Source organism: Callithrix jacchus, chromosome 8, assembly GCF_049354715.1.
Source record: "Callithrix jacchus isolate 240 chromosome 8, calJac240_pri, whole genome shotgun sequence".
Taxonomy (NCBI): domain Eukaryota; kingdom Metazoa; phylum Chordata; class Mammalia; order Primates; family Cebidae; genus Callithrix; species Callithrix jacchus.
The window spans coordinates 38,123,948-38,140,708 of NC_133509.1; the positions used below are offsets into that span (position 1 = coordinate 38,123,948).

A 16,761-nucleotide genomic window follows, 5' to 3' on the forward strand; every position below is an offset into this window, starting at 1 on the left:
CAAATTTGTTTTAAAATGAATACGCTGGCTATAATGTGGAAAAACAGATTGGGAGGTGGGGCCAAGAGAAGAGATGGGCAACTAGTTGAAAGCTATGCTGTAGTCCTGGTGAGAAAGGAGGTTGACTGGTCTTGGCTTGTGGCAGAAGAGATGGAGGGACAGATATAGGAAGAAAATTGTCAGCATGCAGAAGGATATGGGAAGAACATAAGGGACTCAGGTTTTTGATTTGTGCAACTATTGGGAGAGTAGTTAACATCCATGAGATTAGGACCATGTTTGTGGGAGTAGTAGGGGAATCATGAATCCATTTTGGCTATATGAAGTTTGAGGTATATGTATTGACACTCAAATGGAGATATTGGGTAGGTATTTGGATATCTGGAAGTGGAACTTCCAGAATGAAAACATTTGGAACTCTTTTGTATAAAAAACACTCAAGAAAAATTAAAAGCGTTGAGCCAGGAGGACGTAAGTGCCAGTTTAATATCTCCCATTCAAGTTCTGTTTTATGAGAAATCTTGACAGTGAGTGCTTAACAAATGGATGTACTGACAGATGTTGTCTCCACAAAGTGACACTTCTTTTATCACAGCTTTATCTCAAGAACTGAGGTTTTTGTCCTGATTTTTGACAAAAATGTTTTGCTCTGGTTTTGTTGCTCTAGATTGATCGTACTAAAAAACCAGCAGTCAAATTGCCTGAAGAGCATAGAATAAAATCTGAAAGTACAAATCATGAGCAACCATCTCCTCAGAATGGAAAAGTTATTCCTGATCGTTCCACGAAGCCAGTAGTTTCCTCTCCAACTCTCTTGTTAACTGATGAAGAAAAGGCTCGTATTCATGCAGAAACTGCTCTTCTAATGGAGAAAAGCAAACAAGAAAAAGAACTTCGGGAAAGGCAGCAAGGGGAACAGAAAGAGAAACTGAAGAGGGAAGAACAAGAACAAAAAGCCAAAAAGAAACAAGAAGCTGAAGAAAATGAAATTACAGAGAAGCAACAAAAAGCAAAAGAAGAAATAGAGAAGAAAGAAAGTGAGCAAGCCAAGAAAGAAGACAATGAAACCTCAGCAAAGAGGGGCAAAGAAATAACAGGAGTAAAAAGACAAAGTAAAAGTGAACATGAAACTTCGGATGCCAAGAAATCTGTAGAAGATAGGGGGAAAAGGTGTCCAACCCCAGAAGTACAGAAAAAGTCAACAGGAGATGTGCCCCCTACATCTGCAACAGGGGATTCAGTTTCAGGCAGGGTAAGCAGCAACAGTACAAATTGCCAGTGAAGTGAAAGAAAATGTATGTGAAAATATAGTAACACCAGTGGCATTCTTCCATAAAAGCACAGGCATTTCAAGTAGTCTTTTCATGGGGGATAGAATGTACTGATCTGTCCATATTTGCTCACCTATGCTCCTTTGAGGCCAGTGCCATGCATTTGTGAAATGATTGGTTGGGAATGAAATTGCTTTTTGTATATTGCATCTATAAAATGCAGTGTATTTCAACTAATTGAGATAAGTAGCTACATTCTTCATTTTTATGTTTGATGTATGATCATGGAAAGACTACAGTAAAATATAATCTCCTTCTCATCTCAGTATAGAGGAACTAGATGCCAAAATTCATATGATAGAATTTATATCTGCTTACAGTATATCCAAAATCAGTGACATCTAAATGGCCCAACATTTATCTTTGCATATAATGATTTTTTGGTCAGATCTGTGTCATTTTGTTTCTTGCTTTATCTATTCAAATAATATTGGCAAATAACCCAACTAATTTTGCCCTTGGCTTCATACCCAAAATTGATTCCCATAGTTTTAGGGGACATTATTATTGTTCAGTCTCTAATAATGCCATGCTTTTCTATTTTTCTTCATCATGGCATTAACAATGTCTTTTCCTTTTGAACACCAAAAATATGTTTGTAATAGCAAGAACAGTTATAGTCTTTTTTACATATATATAAATGCAAAAAACATTTTTAGTAGTGTGAAAATGACTTCTAATGGAAGGTGGGATACTATTTTTACAGAACATCAATTTCTTTCTTTCGTTTTTTTTTCAAGAGATGGGTTTTACCATGTTGATAAGGCTGGTCTCGATCTCCTGACCTCAGGTGATCCACCCATCTCAGCCTCCCAAAGTGCTGGGATTATAGGCATGAGCCACTGTGCCCAGCCCCAGAATGTCAATTTCTGTACTTCTCAAACACAATAAAGGCAACCTCTGCTATTAAAAAAGATAGCTTCCATCCAAAAACCTTCTTAACACTCCACATTGGGAATATGAAGCCCATGTACTAAACTTTATTCACAGGAGGATCTCAAAACATGTGAGCTGTTATTTAACATACAATTTACGTATTATTCATTGAGTGGCTAGTATATGCCAGGTATTTTCAGTACATTATCTTATTTACTCCTAATGCTAATCCCATATGGTATTCAATTTACAAGTGAAACTGAAGCTTAGAGGTTATTTGCCTAAGATCACATAGGCAGTGAGATTCCAAAGCTACTTCCTTTCTATCTTGCTATACTAGAGGCATGCAGTCTTTAGAACTTAAATCATTCATATTTGAGGAGTCATTTAGTTTATAGGTGCCAAATATTCCTACACATCTAAGTAAAGATTACATTCCTTGTGTGCTCCTTTAAAAGTAGGAGAAATATGTAATTTATTCTAGAATAAATTTTGTTAAAAGTATCACTAATTTTAAAGTTTTTAGAATTATTTTAAAATAAGATATAAAACTAAAGTAAGTTTTTAAAAAGAATCTATGAGGTTATAAGAAGATATAAATATGGATTTTGTATTTTTGACTATAGGTCTGTATAAAATTCTTAATTTCTTCTTTCTCTTGAATATATATTTTTTGAAACACAACTCCTTTCAAGGTAACCAAAATCATAATAGTATTTAAATAAAATAATAATGTTCTAATGAGGTCATGGTGAGTATACATTAATGATCAGCATTTTATACTCTGCCATGTAGTGTGAACCAGTGCTTCACAGTCCACTTTGATTTTCATCTTTTTTTCTTCACTGATTCATCAGTGTTGTTTAGTTTTTTAAGTATTTGGAATGTGACAATAAAATACAATAAACTTTTCAGAGGTCTCCTTTTACAGTTTCAGTCTCATAGATTTGGTTGTGTTAGCTAGTAGCTTTATTTTGGGAGGAGAGTTAGAGTTTTCTTTCACTAATGTAATTTTAATAATTTTACAGTCATTTAAGATTAAAGGACAACCAGAAAGTGGAATTCTAAGGACAGGAACTTTTAGAGAGGATACAGACGATACCGAAAGAAATAAAGTAAGTAGTTCATTGAGGGAAAAAACTGGAATAAAAACCAAAAATGGATTATAACTGTGTGATTATCTGACCACATTGTCATCCTCTGTCATGAGATCTACAGTGTAATGGGATCTTTGCCATCTTTAGTAGCTGTTTTTTTGCTTGTTTTTACATGATCAATCCATTTATATGCTAAAGGAAATAGAGTTTGTCTTCCTATTTAAAGTTTGACAGCATATTCTATTTTATGAAAGTAAAAAATATTTAGGCCTTACCATATGATCTAGCAATTCTACTTCAAGGTATATATCCAAAAGGATTCCAAACAAGAAGTATTTGTACCCCATGCTCTTAGCAGTATTATTCATAATAGCTGAAAAATGGAAGCAACCCAGATGTCCATCAGCAGGTGAATGCATAAACAAATGTGATATGTACATACAATGGAATACTATTCAGCCTTAAAAAGGAAGGAAATTCTGACACATTACAACATGGATGAACCTCGAGGTCATTTGCTAAGTGAAATAAGCCAGTTACGGGATAAATACTGAATGATTCCAATTCTGTGAGGTTTGTGAAGTAGGCAAATTTATATAGACAGATAGTAGAATGGTGGTTGTCGTAGCTGGGGAAAGGGGAAATGGGGAGTTATTGTTCAGAAGGTACAGAGTTTCAGTTTTGCAAGATGAAAAGAGTTCTGGAGATTGTTGGCACAGCAATATACTTAATGTCACTAACCAGTGCACCTAAAAACTGTTAAGATGGTAAATTTTATGTTACGTGTATATCATCATAATTTTTAAAATACATAGGCTTTAAGACATCTTTGCCTTTGTTTTTCTTTCAGAGCTTAATTGAGATACAATTTGCATACCATAAAATTCACCTTTTTTTCTTATTTAAAATTCACCTATTTTTAGCATGCAGTTCAGTGAATTTTTTTTATTAATTTAGATTTGTGAAACCATTAATACAATCCAGTTTTAGAACATTGCCATCACATCAAAAAGACCCCATGCCCAATTTAGTCTACCCTAAAGCCCAGGCAACACCGAGTCTACTCTCTGTCTCCATAGATCTGTCTTCTCTGGGATATATATATATGGTTGTCCCTTGGTATCTGTAGATGATTGGTTCCGGGACCTCCCTCCCATACCAAAATCTGAGGATGCTCAAGTCCCTTACATAAAATGGTATAGTGTTTGCATATAACCTATGTACATCCTCATATTACTTTAAATAATCTCTAGTTTACATACCTAATACAATGTAAATGCTATGAAAATAGATGTTAGACTATATTGTTTAGGGAATAATAAAAGCCTGTACATGTTCATTACAGCCAGAATTAATTTTTTTCAAGTATTTTCAATCTGAGGGTGGTTGAATTCACAGATGCAGAACTGATGAATACGGAGGACCAACTGCATATCCAGTCTAAATCTATGTGAATTTAACATGTTAAATTTTTGTTAAGTCATTCTCCTGTATTTTGCCATTGAAGAAATCTGAGACCAGCCTTGGCAACATAGCAAGATCCCATTTCTCCACAGAAAGAGAAAAAAAGGGGGCCAGGTATGGTTGCTCATGCCTGTAATTCCAGTACTTTGGGAGCCTGAGGTAGATGGATCACTTGAGCCCCAGGAGTTCAAGACCAGCCTGGGCAACATGGTGAAACCCTGTCTCTAGAAAAAAATATAAAAAATTAGCTGGGCATGGTGGCACCTGCCTGTAGTCCCAGCTAGTCAAAAGCTGGGGTGGGAGTATCACCTGATCCTGGGGAGATCAAGGATACAATGAGCTGTGATCATGCTCCTACACTCCAGCCTGGGCAACAGAGTGAGACCCTGTCTCAAACAGGAGGAAAAATGGCATAAAATATATTAAGGCCAGAATGACTGAATTCACAATTTTCTTATTTTTCACTGCAATAGTTAAAGAGCCACAGCAAGAACAAATCCATTAATATTTATACAAAAAATGTTCATTAACTACAGAAGTCAAATGATTTATAGAATTTATTTGTTTAGATCTAAGATGAATTCCCTCCCATACCAAAATCTGAGGATGCTCAGAATTTGTCACCCAGCCAGGAGTACAGTGGTGTGATCATAGCTCACTTGACCTCCTGGGCTCAAGCCTTGACCAAATGGACTCAAGCGATCCTCCCACCTCAGCCTCCAGAATAGCTAGGTCCACAGGTGCATGCCACCAGGCCTGGCTGGGGTTGTTTTTGTTTTTGTTTTTTTGTTTTGGAGTCTTGCTTTGTTGCCCAGGCTTGAGTCCAGTGGCATGAACTCAGGTCATTGTAACCTCCACCTCTCAGGTTCAAGGGACTTGAGCATCCTCAGATTTTGGTATGGGAGGGAGGTCCTGGAACCAGTCATTAAATATAACACATAACCCATTAAAACCATGTTATGTAAGAATGATAAAATGGACTTTGAGGACTAGGGGCAAGGGTGGGGGGGGCAAGGGATGAAAGACTAGAAATAGGGTGCAGTGTATACTGCTCAGGTGATGGGTGCACTAAAATCTCACAAATCACCACTAAAGAACTTATTAATAGCCGGGCACGGTGGCTAACGCCTGTAATGCCAGCATTTTGCAAGGCAAAAGTGGGAGGACCATTTGAGGTTAGGAGTTTGAGACCAGCCTGGCCAACCTGGTGAAACCCTGTCTCTTCTAAAAATACAAAAAGTAGCCAGGCATGGTGGCATGTCCCTGTAGTCCCAGCTACTTGGGAGGATGAGGCAGGAGAACCGCTTGAAACCAGGAGGTGGAGGTTGCAGTGAGCCAAGATCATACCATTGCACTCCAGCCTGGGCAACAGAGTGAGATTCCACATGAAAACAAACAAACAAACAAACTTAGATTGTAACCAAGTATCACCTATACCCCAATAACCTATGGAAAAATAAAAATAGAGAAAAAATAAAACCACATTATGTTTTATTGATGTTCTTCTAAGAACAAAAAAGAAAATTTCTTAAGATATGTAAGCCTGACAGAGATTAAGAACTTCAGCCCTAGGAGCCAGGTGCGGTGGCTCACACCTGTAATCCCAGCACTTTGGGAGGCCGAGGCGGGTGGATCACGAGGTCAAGAAATCAAGACCATCCTGGTCAACATGGTGAAACCCCGTCTCTACTAAAAATACAAAAAATTACCTGGGCATGGTGGCGAATGCCTGTTATTCCAGCTACTCAGGAGGGTGAGGCAGGAGAATTGTCTGAACCCAGGAGGCAGAGGTTGTGGTGAGCCGAGATCATGCCATTGCACTCCACCCAACCTGGGTAACAAGAGCAAAACTCCGTCTCAAAATAAAGAACTTCAGTCCTAGTCAAACAGCCGTGCTCCAAAAGTGAAACCCAAGAGAGCTGAAAATGAGTTAACAATAAAAGAAAATGAAGATTATTATATATAGATTGATAGATATAGATAGATTAGATAGATGATAGATAGATAGATGATAGATAGATAGATAGATAGATAGATAGATAGATAGATAGATAGATAGATAGATGATAGATAGACATGCCTTCTCCTGACATTCTTCTGTTCTTTTAGAGGGAAAGAGTAGGGATTAGATGACTGGAACCACAAAGTGAAGACTAAAAACTAAAAAATACAAAGTTAAAATGGAGGTTTGCAGCTATTCCTACTGGACCTGACATTTTAAGCAGGGCTTCACACCAGCCACAGCCAAGGTCTTTGGCAACATTGAAAGGAAAGCAAAAGTTGTTCTTGTTGGCCACCTGCCATCTTGCCCCATCTCTGCCCTTCAGGAAGCAACAGTACTGAATATATCTTCCGGCTTTCTTAAATGTCAAGCTGTATAATCCACTCTCCACTCATTCTATGTAAAATGCCACAGACAAGTATTGATTAAATAACATTTTAAGGTAATTGTCAGATATTAAGAAGGCTCAGCCTTCTCAAGATTTACTCACCATTAAAGCTTATTTGCTAAGCTACTACTGTGTCTCTAGCACTGTGCTAAATGCTTGAGGGTAGTGTTTTTAAAATCTATAAGGTCATCATCAGTGCGAGTACAAGCACAGGTGTGGTGGCACGCACCTGCAGACCCAGCTACTTGGGAGACTGAGGCAGGAGAATCATTTGTGCCAAGGGTTCAAGAACAGCCTCAGCAATATAGTGAAACCCCATCTCTAAAGATTTTTCAAATGATATTTGCAAACATTTTCTCCCAATATGTGGCTTATATTTTCATTTTCTTGATGGAGTTTCTTGAAGCACAAAAGTTTTTGTGGAAGTCTATTCTGTCATATTTTTCTCATGTGGATTATGCTTTTGGTATTGTGTCTAAGGAACATTTTTGTCTAACCCAGAGTCATAAAGTAATGAAGATTTTCTTTTATGTTTTCTTCTTAAGGTTTTAGTTTTAATCCTTAGATGTATGAGCCATCTCAAATTAATTTTTATATATAGTATGATAAGGGTCTGAGTCTATCTTTTTGCATGTGGATAGTTGTGCTATTTGACTTCATTTTGACAGAATTTTTTTCTAGCACACAGATTCTATTTATTACATGTTTGTATTCAACAGAATTTGTCACCCTGGCAGCAGTACAGTGGTATGATCATAGCTCACTTGACCTCCTGGGCTCAAGCCTTGATCACTTGGCCTCAAGTGATCCTCCCACCTCAGCCTCTGGAGTAGCTAGGACCACAGGTGCATGCTACCAGGCCTGCCTGGGTTTTTTTGTTTGTTTGGGGTTGTTTTTTTTTTTTCAGTCTCTCTCTCTTGCCAAGGCTGGAGTGTAGTGGCATGAACTCAGGTCACTGCAACCTCCACCTCCCAGATTCAAGCAATTCTCCTACCTCAGGCTCCCGAGTAGCTGGGATTACAGGCACACACCACCATGCCCAGCTACTTTTTGTATCTTTTTAAGTAGAGATGGGGTTTCACCATGTTGGCCAGGCTGGTCTCAAACTCCTAACCTCAGGTGATCTGCCCGCCTCATCCATCCAAACTGCTGAGGTTAGCCTCCCAAAGTGCACAGATTACAGGCGTGAGCCACTGTACCCGGCCAAGCCTGGCTAATTTTTAAAAATTTTTTGTAGAGACACGGTCTGTGTTGCCCAGGCTGATCTCTAAACTCCTGGGCTCAAGAGATCCTCCTGCCTTGGCCTCCCAAAGTGCTGGATTACAGGCATGAGCTGGCCTAGAATGTATATATTTTAAGACAAGAAGAACATAAAAATAGAAATGGGTGGTTCATCGGGCATTTTTGTTTTCTGTAACTAATAAGTTTTTAAAGGAAATGGAAGTATCATATTCAGTTATATTGAGGTTGATGCCTCAATATGCTGCTTTGTTTTTACTTACATAACATTTCATCAGTATTTTATGGAATGAATGAATACAGAAGAAGAAATGTTGGGAGAGCAAGACGACTTTAGGTAGATTTACAATAGCCCATGATAATGAAGTTTTGTAGCCTTTCTTATGAATATTCATTTGCTAGGATGCTATATCATCTGTTCTCTACTCAAACCTCTTGGCATACAGAGAAAGGGCACACTCAGTCTTGAAGAATATAGGTTTATATTTTATGTAATCGTTTACTGTGGAAAATTTTTTTTAAAATTGACTAAAAATAGCTTGAGATGCAAAATTTTATAAAACCAAAATTGTGGCCTTTCTTATTTGCTTGGATCCACTGTCTTCCTCCCCATGAACTACCACAGAAGCCATCTACCACCACCTTGCCACCTGCTATCATTACAGGCTTAGACATACTCCACAACACCGTGGTATAGTAATATTTGTGCTTTAAGAAAAAGATAATTGTTTTTCATCTTGAATCTGTTTTTTAAAATATTAAGGGCAGCCAAGGCAAGGTATTTTTGATTCTTTGGTACAAGTAGCTTAAGTTTTTATATGACAAAATTTAATTGAAAAGTTAGATTTTTTTTTTTTAAACTAGGCTCAACGAGAACCTTTGACAAGAGCAAGAAGTGAAGAAATGGGGAGGATCGTACCAGGACTGCCTTCAGGCTGGGCCAAGGTAAAAGTCAAATTTAGCAGTAAAATAACCACTGTGTTCCTAAAAAATATGTTTTTAACATGTTTATTTTACATACTCTGTAATGCAAAGTTAATTCCATTTCTCCATTACAGAGCACATGGGGTTTTCCCCCTAATTATAACAGGGTGAGATTTCTCAATACCCAACCTGAGATGCTGGCTACAGTATATGAGCATTCTGGCATTTGTCATTTAGAAACGGCCAGGTGAGGTGGCTCACACCTGTAATCCCAGCACTTTGGGAGGTCGAGGTGGGCAGATCACGATCGAGACCGTCCTGGCCAACATGTGAAACCCCGTCTATTAAAAATACAAAAATTAGCTGGACGTGGTGGCACACACTTGTAGTCCCAGCTACTCAGAAGGCTAAGGCAGGAGAATTGCTTTAACCCTGGAGGTGGAGGTTGTGGTGAGCCGAGATGGCGCCATTGCACTCCAGCCTGGCAACAGAGCAAGACCCTCTCAAAAAAAAAGAGTGTTTTACTTTAAAACCTAAATTTCTTTTGAAGTTTATCACCATTTTATTCAAATTATTTTAATCCAAAAGTAAATTTAGCAGAATACTTTGGAGTAATTTGTTTGTGTATATAATGGTTATTTTGTTTTTTGACCTATTTTTTTTTCTTTTTTTAAGTTTCTTGACCCAATCACTGGAACCTTTCGTTATTATCATTCACCCACCAACACTGTTCATATGTACCCACCGGAAATGGCTCCTTCATCTGCACCTCCTTCCACACCTCCCACTCATAAAGCCAAGCCACAGATTCCTGCTGAGCGGGACAGAGAACCTTCCAAACTGAAGCGCTCCTACTCCTCCCCAGATATAACCCAGGCTATTCAAGAGGAAGAGAAGAGGAAGCCAATGGTAACGCCGACAGTTAATCGGGAAAACAAGTATGTTTATCTTAACTCCCAGTACTAAAATAATGTGCTGTATTTCAACATTTCCACTCTAACTCTAGCAGCATATTAGTGTCAGGGAGTCAGAAATTTCTGTGGATATCTATACCAGCCATTACTATTTACCACAGAGAAAGAATAGAGAAAATGTTGTTGGTTTTCCTCCCAAGTGCTCACTTAATATCATACCAGAGAGGATTATTTGAAGTGTTAATGTAAATAATAACATTGTTGTGTTTTACAACGGCATGCCAGTCCCCTCACGTTTTTCATAGACCTCCTATGGCCCTTGAATCTCCCTTTGAGGACCATAATTTACAGGGTTATTGAGCTTATCTTGTTGCAGCACTCAAGTTCCAAACTTTTTTTTTCCTTAGCCAATAATGTGAGCAAAGTTTTCCTCTGGTATTAAAATAACAAGCATTTTAGTATATCAGCCTCTAATCCTTATTCTGTTCTTTTTTCCTTTATTGTATTTTTGCTATTCTGTTCATAAAAATAGTGACCAATAAGTTCATTAAGTTTCCCAAAATAGGTTCTCATTTAACTATAGTTCTGGCTTTATCTGTTTTGGAATCTTCTTAGCTTATGACTGATAGGTCTATGAGGAGATGATTTTCAAGTCTGTGTACTATTTTAATTTTTACTTTTTTGGGAGGAGGGGGCAAATAGGTGGAAATATAAATAAATGGGGTTTTCCCCCCATTTATTATACACACTTTTGTATTTGCTAGGGAATTTTAATTGGGCTGTCTTAAAGCCTCCTTCATAACACATTCTAAGAAAGTAGTTGAAATTTTTTCCTCCTGAGAACTTACCTGCAAGGTGAGGACTTATTCGAGGGAGCTTTTAAAAATTCTCTTAATCTTGTTACAGATTTTAGGGTTCATTATAATAACTAGTGAGATTTAATTTCTTCTTGAATCATCATTCTTAGTAAAGTGTGTTAATTTGACAGTGCTTGAAGGACTATCATGCTGTTCATATATTTTTATATATATAGAACAGAGAAAGAGTACATGAGTAAATGCAACTGAGCACGTGTAGAGAAAAGCTGATTGAAATATAGTTTAATTCATTCTCGGTGTTACTTTTAGGGGTGGAAGAAGGTTAAGGATTAATTAAGAAAAAAGACCTATCCCTTAAGATTTTCTTTATGCTATAGCAGTTCTAGTAGTTCCATATATAAATCAAATATACCACATTAAAAAGTCTAGAAGGCATTCTCTGCTCCAGCACTGTCCAGTAGATATTCCCATGGTGACAGAAATGTTCTCCATCTGTGCTGTCCAGTATGGTTTGTGGCTACTTTGAAAAGTTTGTTCCTCCTTAGTGCAAATGAGGAACTGCTTTTTTGTTTTTGTTTTTGTTTTTGTTTTTTTTTTTGAGTCAGAGTGTCACCCTGTCACCCAGGATAAAGTGCAGTGGCATGAACTCAGCTCACTGCAACCTCTGCCTCCTGGGTTCACACGATTGTCCTGCCTCAGCCTCCTGAGTAGCTGGGACTATAGGTGCGTGCCACCACGCCTGGCTACTTTTTGTATTTATCTCTAACAGATACGCGGTTTCACCATGTTGGGCAGGCTGTCTGAAACTCCTGACCTCAGGTGATCTGCCCATCTCAGCCTCCCAAAATGGCGGGATTACAGAGATAAGCCACCACGCCCAGCCAGAACTGTGTTTTTTGACTAGCCATCCATGGATAGTCAACACACATTGGCTTTCTGGGTTAGTTCAAACATTTTATAATGCCAGACTTCCAGGGATCATTTAAAGGAGTTTAAAAGAACCTTCTGTAATCCCAGCACTTTGGGAGGCTGAGGTGGGTGGATCACCTGAGGTCAGGAGTTTGAGACCAACCTAGCCAACATAGTGAAACCCCATCTCTACTAAAAATTATATAAAAAATTAGCTAGGCATGCTGGTGGGCACCTGTAATCCCAGCTACTAGGGAGGCTGAAGCAGGAGAATCGCTAGAACCCAGGAGGCAGAGGTTGCAGTGAGCCAAGATCACGTCATTGCACTCCAGACTGGGCAACAAGAGCGAAACTCCATTTCAACAACAACAAAAAGAGGTTAAAGGTTAAAGGTTTGTGTTTCATGGAAAGGTCTCAGACCTTAGTCGTATGACTAATGTTGACCTAAATATTAAATGTCCTAGAAGACCCAGCACCTTATGATTTAACACTTTAACTGTTTACAAGATGCCTGTCCTACAGGTTTGCTGCCATTTTTATAGTATAGAACCTTAATTTAAGACGCTCAGCATTTTAAGACATCTTGTATGCTTTTTCTTCCTCAGGCCAACATGCTACCCTAAAGCTGAGATCTCAAGGCTTTCTGCTTCTCAGATTCGGAACCTCAATCCTGTTTTTGGAGGTTCTGGACCAGCTCTCACTGGACTTCGTAACTTAGGAAATACTTGTTATATGAACTCAATATTGCAGTGCCTATGTAATGCTCCACATTTGGCTGATTATTTCAACCGAAACTGTTATCAGGATGATATTAACAGGTAAATAAACGTCATACTTTTTGTATTATAATGCTAAAGGATGATCTAACCGTATTTACCGTCTTAGTCTGTTAGTTTTCTGCTGCTATAACAAAATACATGAGACTGGGTAATTTGTAAAGAACAGAACAGAAGTTTATTTTCTCATAGTTCTGGACTGGGAAGGCCATCATCGAGATGCTGGCATCTGGTAAGCTTTTTTGCTGTATCCTCACATGGTAGAAGGTCGAAGTGCAAAAGGAGAAACTCTTCCTGTCAAGCCCTTTAATAACAGCACCTAATCCTATTTACGAGGGAGGGCAGCCCTCTTGGCACTGTCACCTCTTTAAAGGCCCGTCTCTTAATCCTATCACATTGGCAACACCTGAATTTTGGGATCTTTGAATTGAGATTTAGTTAAGAATTTGGTGATAAACCTGTGAAGAAATAAGCATTTCGGTATAGGGCTACAGTATGTGAATAACTTCATGTTGACATCAAGAACCTATTTTACCTTTCAAACCTTAATACTTACCATTCAGCACCAGAGAAGTCAAATTAGAAAGGGGAAAATATCTTTATTTGTAGGAATAATGAAGGCTGGGCATTCTGGCTCACACTGCTAATCCTAACACTTAGGGAGGCTGAGGAGGGTGGATCCCTTGGAACCCAGGAGTTTGAGACCAGCCTGGGCAACAAGGCAAAACTCTGTCGCTACAAAAATTGGTTAGGTGTTGTGGCACATGCCTATAGTCCCTGCTACTTGGGAGGCTGAGGTGGGAGGATCACCTGAGCCCAGAAGGTCAAGGCTACAGTGAACTATGACTGTGCCACTGTACTCCACCAGCCTGGGTGAGACCCTATCTATCTCACAAAAAGAGAGTAATCTAGAGAAAACCTTCTCTGATTCGTAAAGGACAGACAGGATGAGAGCAGTGCTGGAAGGCAGAACCTCACTGTCATTAACTGGAGTTTGTTGATGAGACCATGCAGGGCTTGCCGCCAAAAGAGGGAAGCTGAAGGGATGTAAGCAAGTCAGATTCAGATGAGAATCTGGTGGTAAGCCTGCAAGTAAATATGTAGTTTAATGTAGCGCTACAATTTGTGAATGATGTCTTGAATCCACTGTGCCTTACTTAACTTTTAAACTTCCTTTATTGTCTTTTGTAATTTTTATTTGCACAGGTCAAATTTATTGGGGCATAAAGGTGAAGTGGCAGAAGAATTTGGTATAATCATGAAAGCCCTGTGGACAGGACAGTATAGATATATCAGTCCAAAAGACTTTAAAATCACCATTGGGAAGATCAATGACCAGTTTGCAGGATACAGTCAGCAAGATTCACAAGAACTGCTTCTATTCCTAATGGATGGCCTCCATGAAGATCTAAATAAAGTAAGAAATTTGATTTTTCTAAGTTTCAGAGACTGTTTAGGGTTGCTCTGTAGCACTGTATTTTTATAGCAATTTAAAATTCTAGTTGGTGACAGTTCACTACTTGTTTATTCAGATAATGACTGTATAAGAGAATTATAAAACATCTGGTAATTTTGTAATATTTGAAGCATATACAGTTGGTATTACTAATTAACAAGCAGTATTGCTGAAAAATTTGCAAATGTTAAAACAGTTTTTGGAGTTTGTGACCCACATATGTGAAAGTAAAATTATAAGCAATTGATCTTATAAAAGATTATAGACAGTTTGAGCATCTTTGTTATATAATTTCACATATGTAATATATGTATGTTATTATTTTTCCCATTCCCTTGCTGAAAGTGGAACATGCCCTATTCTTATGGTTTATTCTAAAATAAGAATTACTCAGCTGGGTGCAGTGGCTCATGTCTGTGATCCCAGCATTTGAGAGGCCAAGGCTGGCGGATCACGTGAGATCAGGAGTTCAAGACCAGCCTGCCCAGCATGGTGAAACCTCATCTCTACTAAAAACACAAAAATTTTCCAGAAACAGTGGCACGCACCTGTAATCGCGACTACTCAGGAGGCTGAGTCAAGAAAATCGCTTGAACCTGGGCAAAAGTTGCAGTGAGCCGAGATTGTACCACTGCACAATCTGTTGCCTGGGCAACAGAGTGAGACTCTGTCCCCCCCACTGCCAAAAAAGAGAATTATTTCATGTAACCAAATGACTCATGTGACTAGTTATTATGGAGGCATGTATCTATATATAAATGACCACCCTCCATTTGTATATTACAGCTTTTTTTTTTTTTTTAAGCACTTTTTAACATGTGCTTTTGGGGTCACCATTCTTACCACCGAATATATATATATATATATATATGCACAATACACTTACAAATATGTATCTATACATATCATGAGGTTACAGCAACAAAATTTTATCTGTCTAGTTGTAGCCTTAATTCCCAGCTATATGTAGGATATCTTTTTTCAAAACCAACCTTTTTAGCTTTTTTTCTGCTAGAGATGGGATTCTCACCGTTGCACAGGCTGGTCTCGAAATCTTGGCCCCACGCAATCCTCCTGACTTGGACTACCAGAATACTGGGATGATAGGCATGAACCACCAGGTCTGACCCTTTTCAGCTTTTTAAATAAAAATTTGGGAAATTTCAGCAAGTCACATTCTTTGATAAAGTGGGTTTTTTTCAGTATTTTTGGCTAGAATTATTTTTGCCACACTCAATGAGATCACAACTCTTTTGTGAGAACTACAAGTATTTCTAAATCTGCATAGTGTTTACATTTACTTTTATTCTTTCATTTTATATTTGAGTATTGTCTTTTGAGATATTAATATAGAGCTTAAATAATCTTATTTCCAGGCTGATAATCGGAAGAGATATAAAGAAGAAAATAATGATCATCTCGATGACTTTAAAGCTGCAGAACATGCCTGGCAGAAACACAAGCAGCTCAATGAGTCTATAATTGTTGCACTTTTTCAGGGTCAATTCAAATCTACAGTACAGTGCCTCACCTGTCACAAAAAGTCTAGGACATTTGAGGCCTTCATGTATTTGTCTCTACCGCTAGCATCCACAAGTAAATGTACATTACAGGTAAATTTAAGATAGAAAATGATTTATTGGATAAAAATGCTGTTTATATGGATATAGAGATATATGTTGTTTAATTTATTTCTGGTCTTTACTCTTATAAACATTTTATCGGTAAAACTCAATATAAATTCTGTTTTATAATTAGGCCTATGTAGATGAGAAAGAATTAGAAAAATTTTTAAAGTACCGTTATTAAATATTCTTTCAGAATTGCTAATATGTTTTTAAGAAGTTTTATAAGTCAATTTGGAAGGTTGTCTGTTGACTTCAAATTAGACCTACTTTTCATAAGCATTTTTTACATGGGGATAGCAAGTAAATGTCCTATTTTCTGTATATCAACAACGTTTCTTATATAATAGCTTATTGATACCTTTAGTCTTAAAAACCTCCAGAATATCATTTCCTCCAACAGGTTTTCCCTGATTGATCAGGTTAGGGGCTTTCCTGTGTCCTGTCACAACACATTGTAGATAGCACTCACCACTCACTGTGCTGTCTTTGTTCACTTGTCTACACTCCTCACTAGATCACAAGCTTTGGGAGGGCAGGAACTCTTCTGTGTAGTTTATTGAATCACTGGTGCCTGCAGAGTGACTAAATAGATGCTCTTTGACACTGTTGAAGAAATGAATTAATGAGTATCTGCTACTTGTTTTTTTTCTGCCAGGATTGCCTTAGATTATTTTCCAAAGAAGAAAAACTCACAGATAACAACAGATTTTACTGCAGTCATTGCAGAGCTCGACGGGATTCTCTAAAAAAGATAGAAATCTGGAAGTTACCACCTGTGCTTTTAGTGCATCTGAAACGGTAAAGGAAAAAGTTTTTCTTCCTGTTCAGTGAAATTAAATGAAGAAATTCTAAGTCCTGTATAATTTATACTTGTACTGCCTGCCATGGGTTCGTAACAAAGAACAATTATCTGGTTACAGTAGATCTAGGGAGATAAAG

General features: G+C 38.0%; 1 protein-coding gene across 4 annotated transcripts in view; it reads left to right on the plus strand.

Annotated features, from left to right (window-relative positions):
• USP8 (ubiquitin specific peptidase 8) overlaps positions 1 to 16,761 on the plus strand; it is an 82,004-nt gene that overhangs the window by 63,114 nt on the left and 2,129 nt on the right. For all 4 annotated transcript variants that reach the window (XM_035259635.3, XM_078334231.1, XM_002753479.7 and 1 more), the window contains 8 exons: positions 668 to 1,252; positions 3,236 to 3,322; positions 9,262 to 9,342; positions 9,997 to 10,259; positions 12,568 to 12,780; positions 13,945 to 14,155; positions 15,571 to 15,807; positions 16,478 to 16,620. In XM_035259635.3, the coding sequence (XP_035115526.1) occupies positions 668 to 1,252; positions 3,236 to 3,322; positions 9,262 to 9,342; positions 9,997 to 10,259; positions 12,568 to 12,780; positions 13,945 to 14,155; positions 15,571 to 15,807; positions 16,478 to 16,620 (1,820 nt within the window). The remainder of the gene's footprint in view (positions 1 to 667; positions 1,253 to 3,235; positions 3,323 to 9,261; positions 9,343 to 9,996; positions 10,260 to 12,567; positions 12,781 to 13,944; positions 14,156 to 15,570; positions 15,808 to 16,477; positions 16,621 to 16,761) is intronic.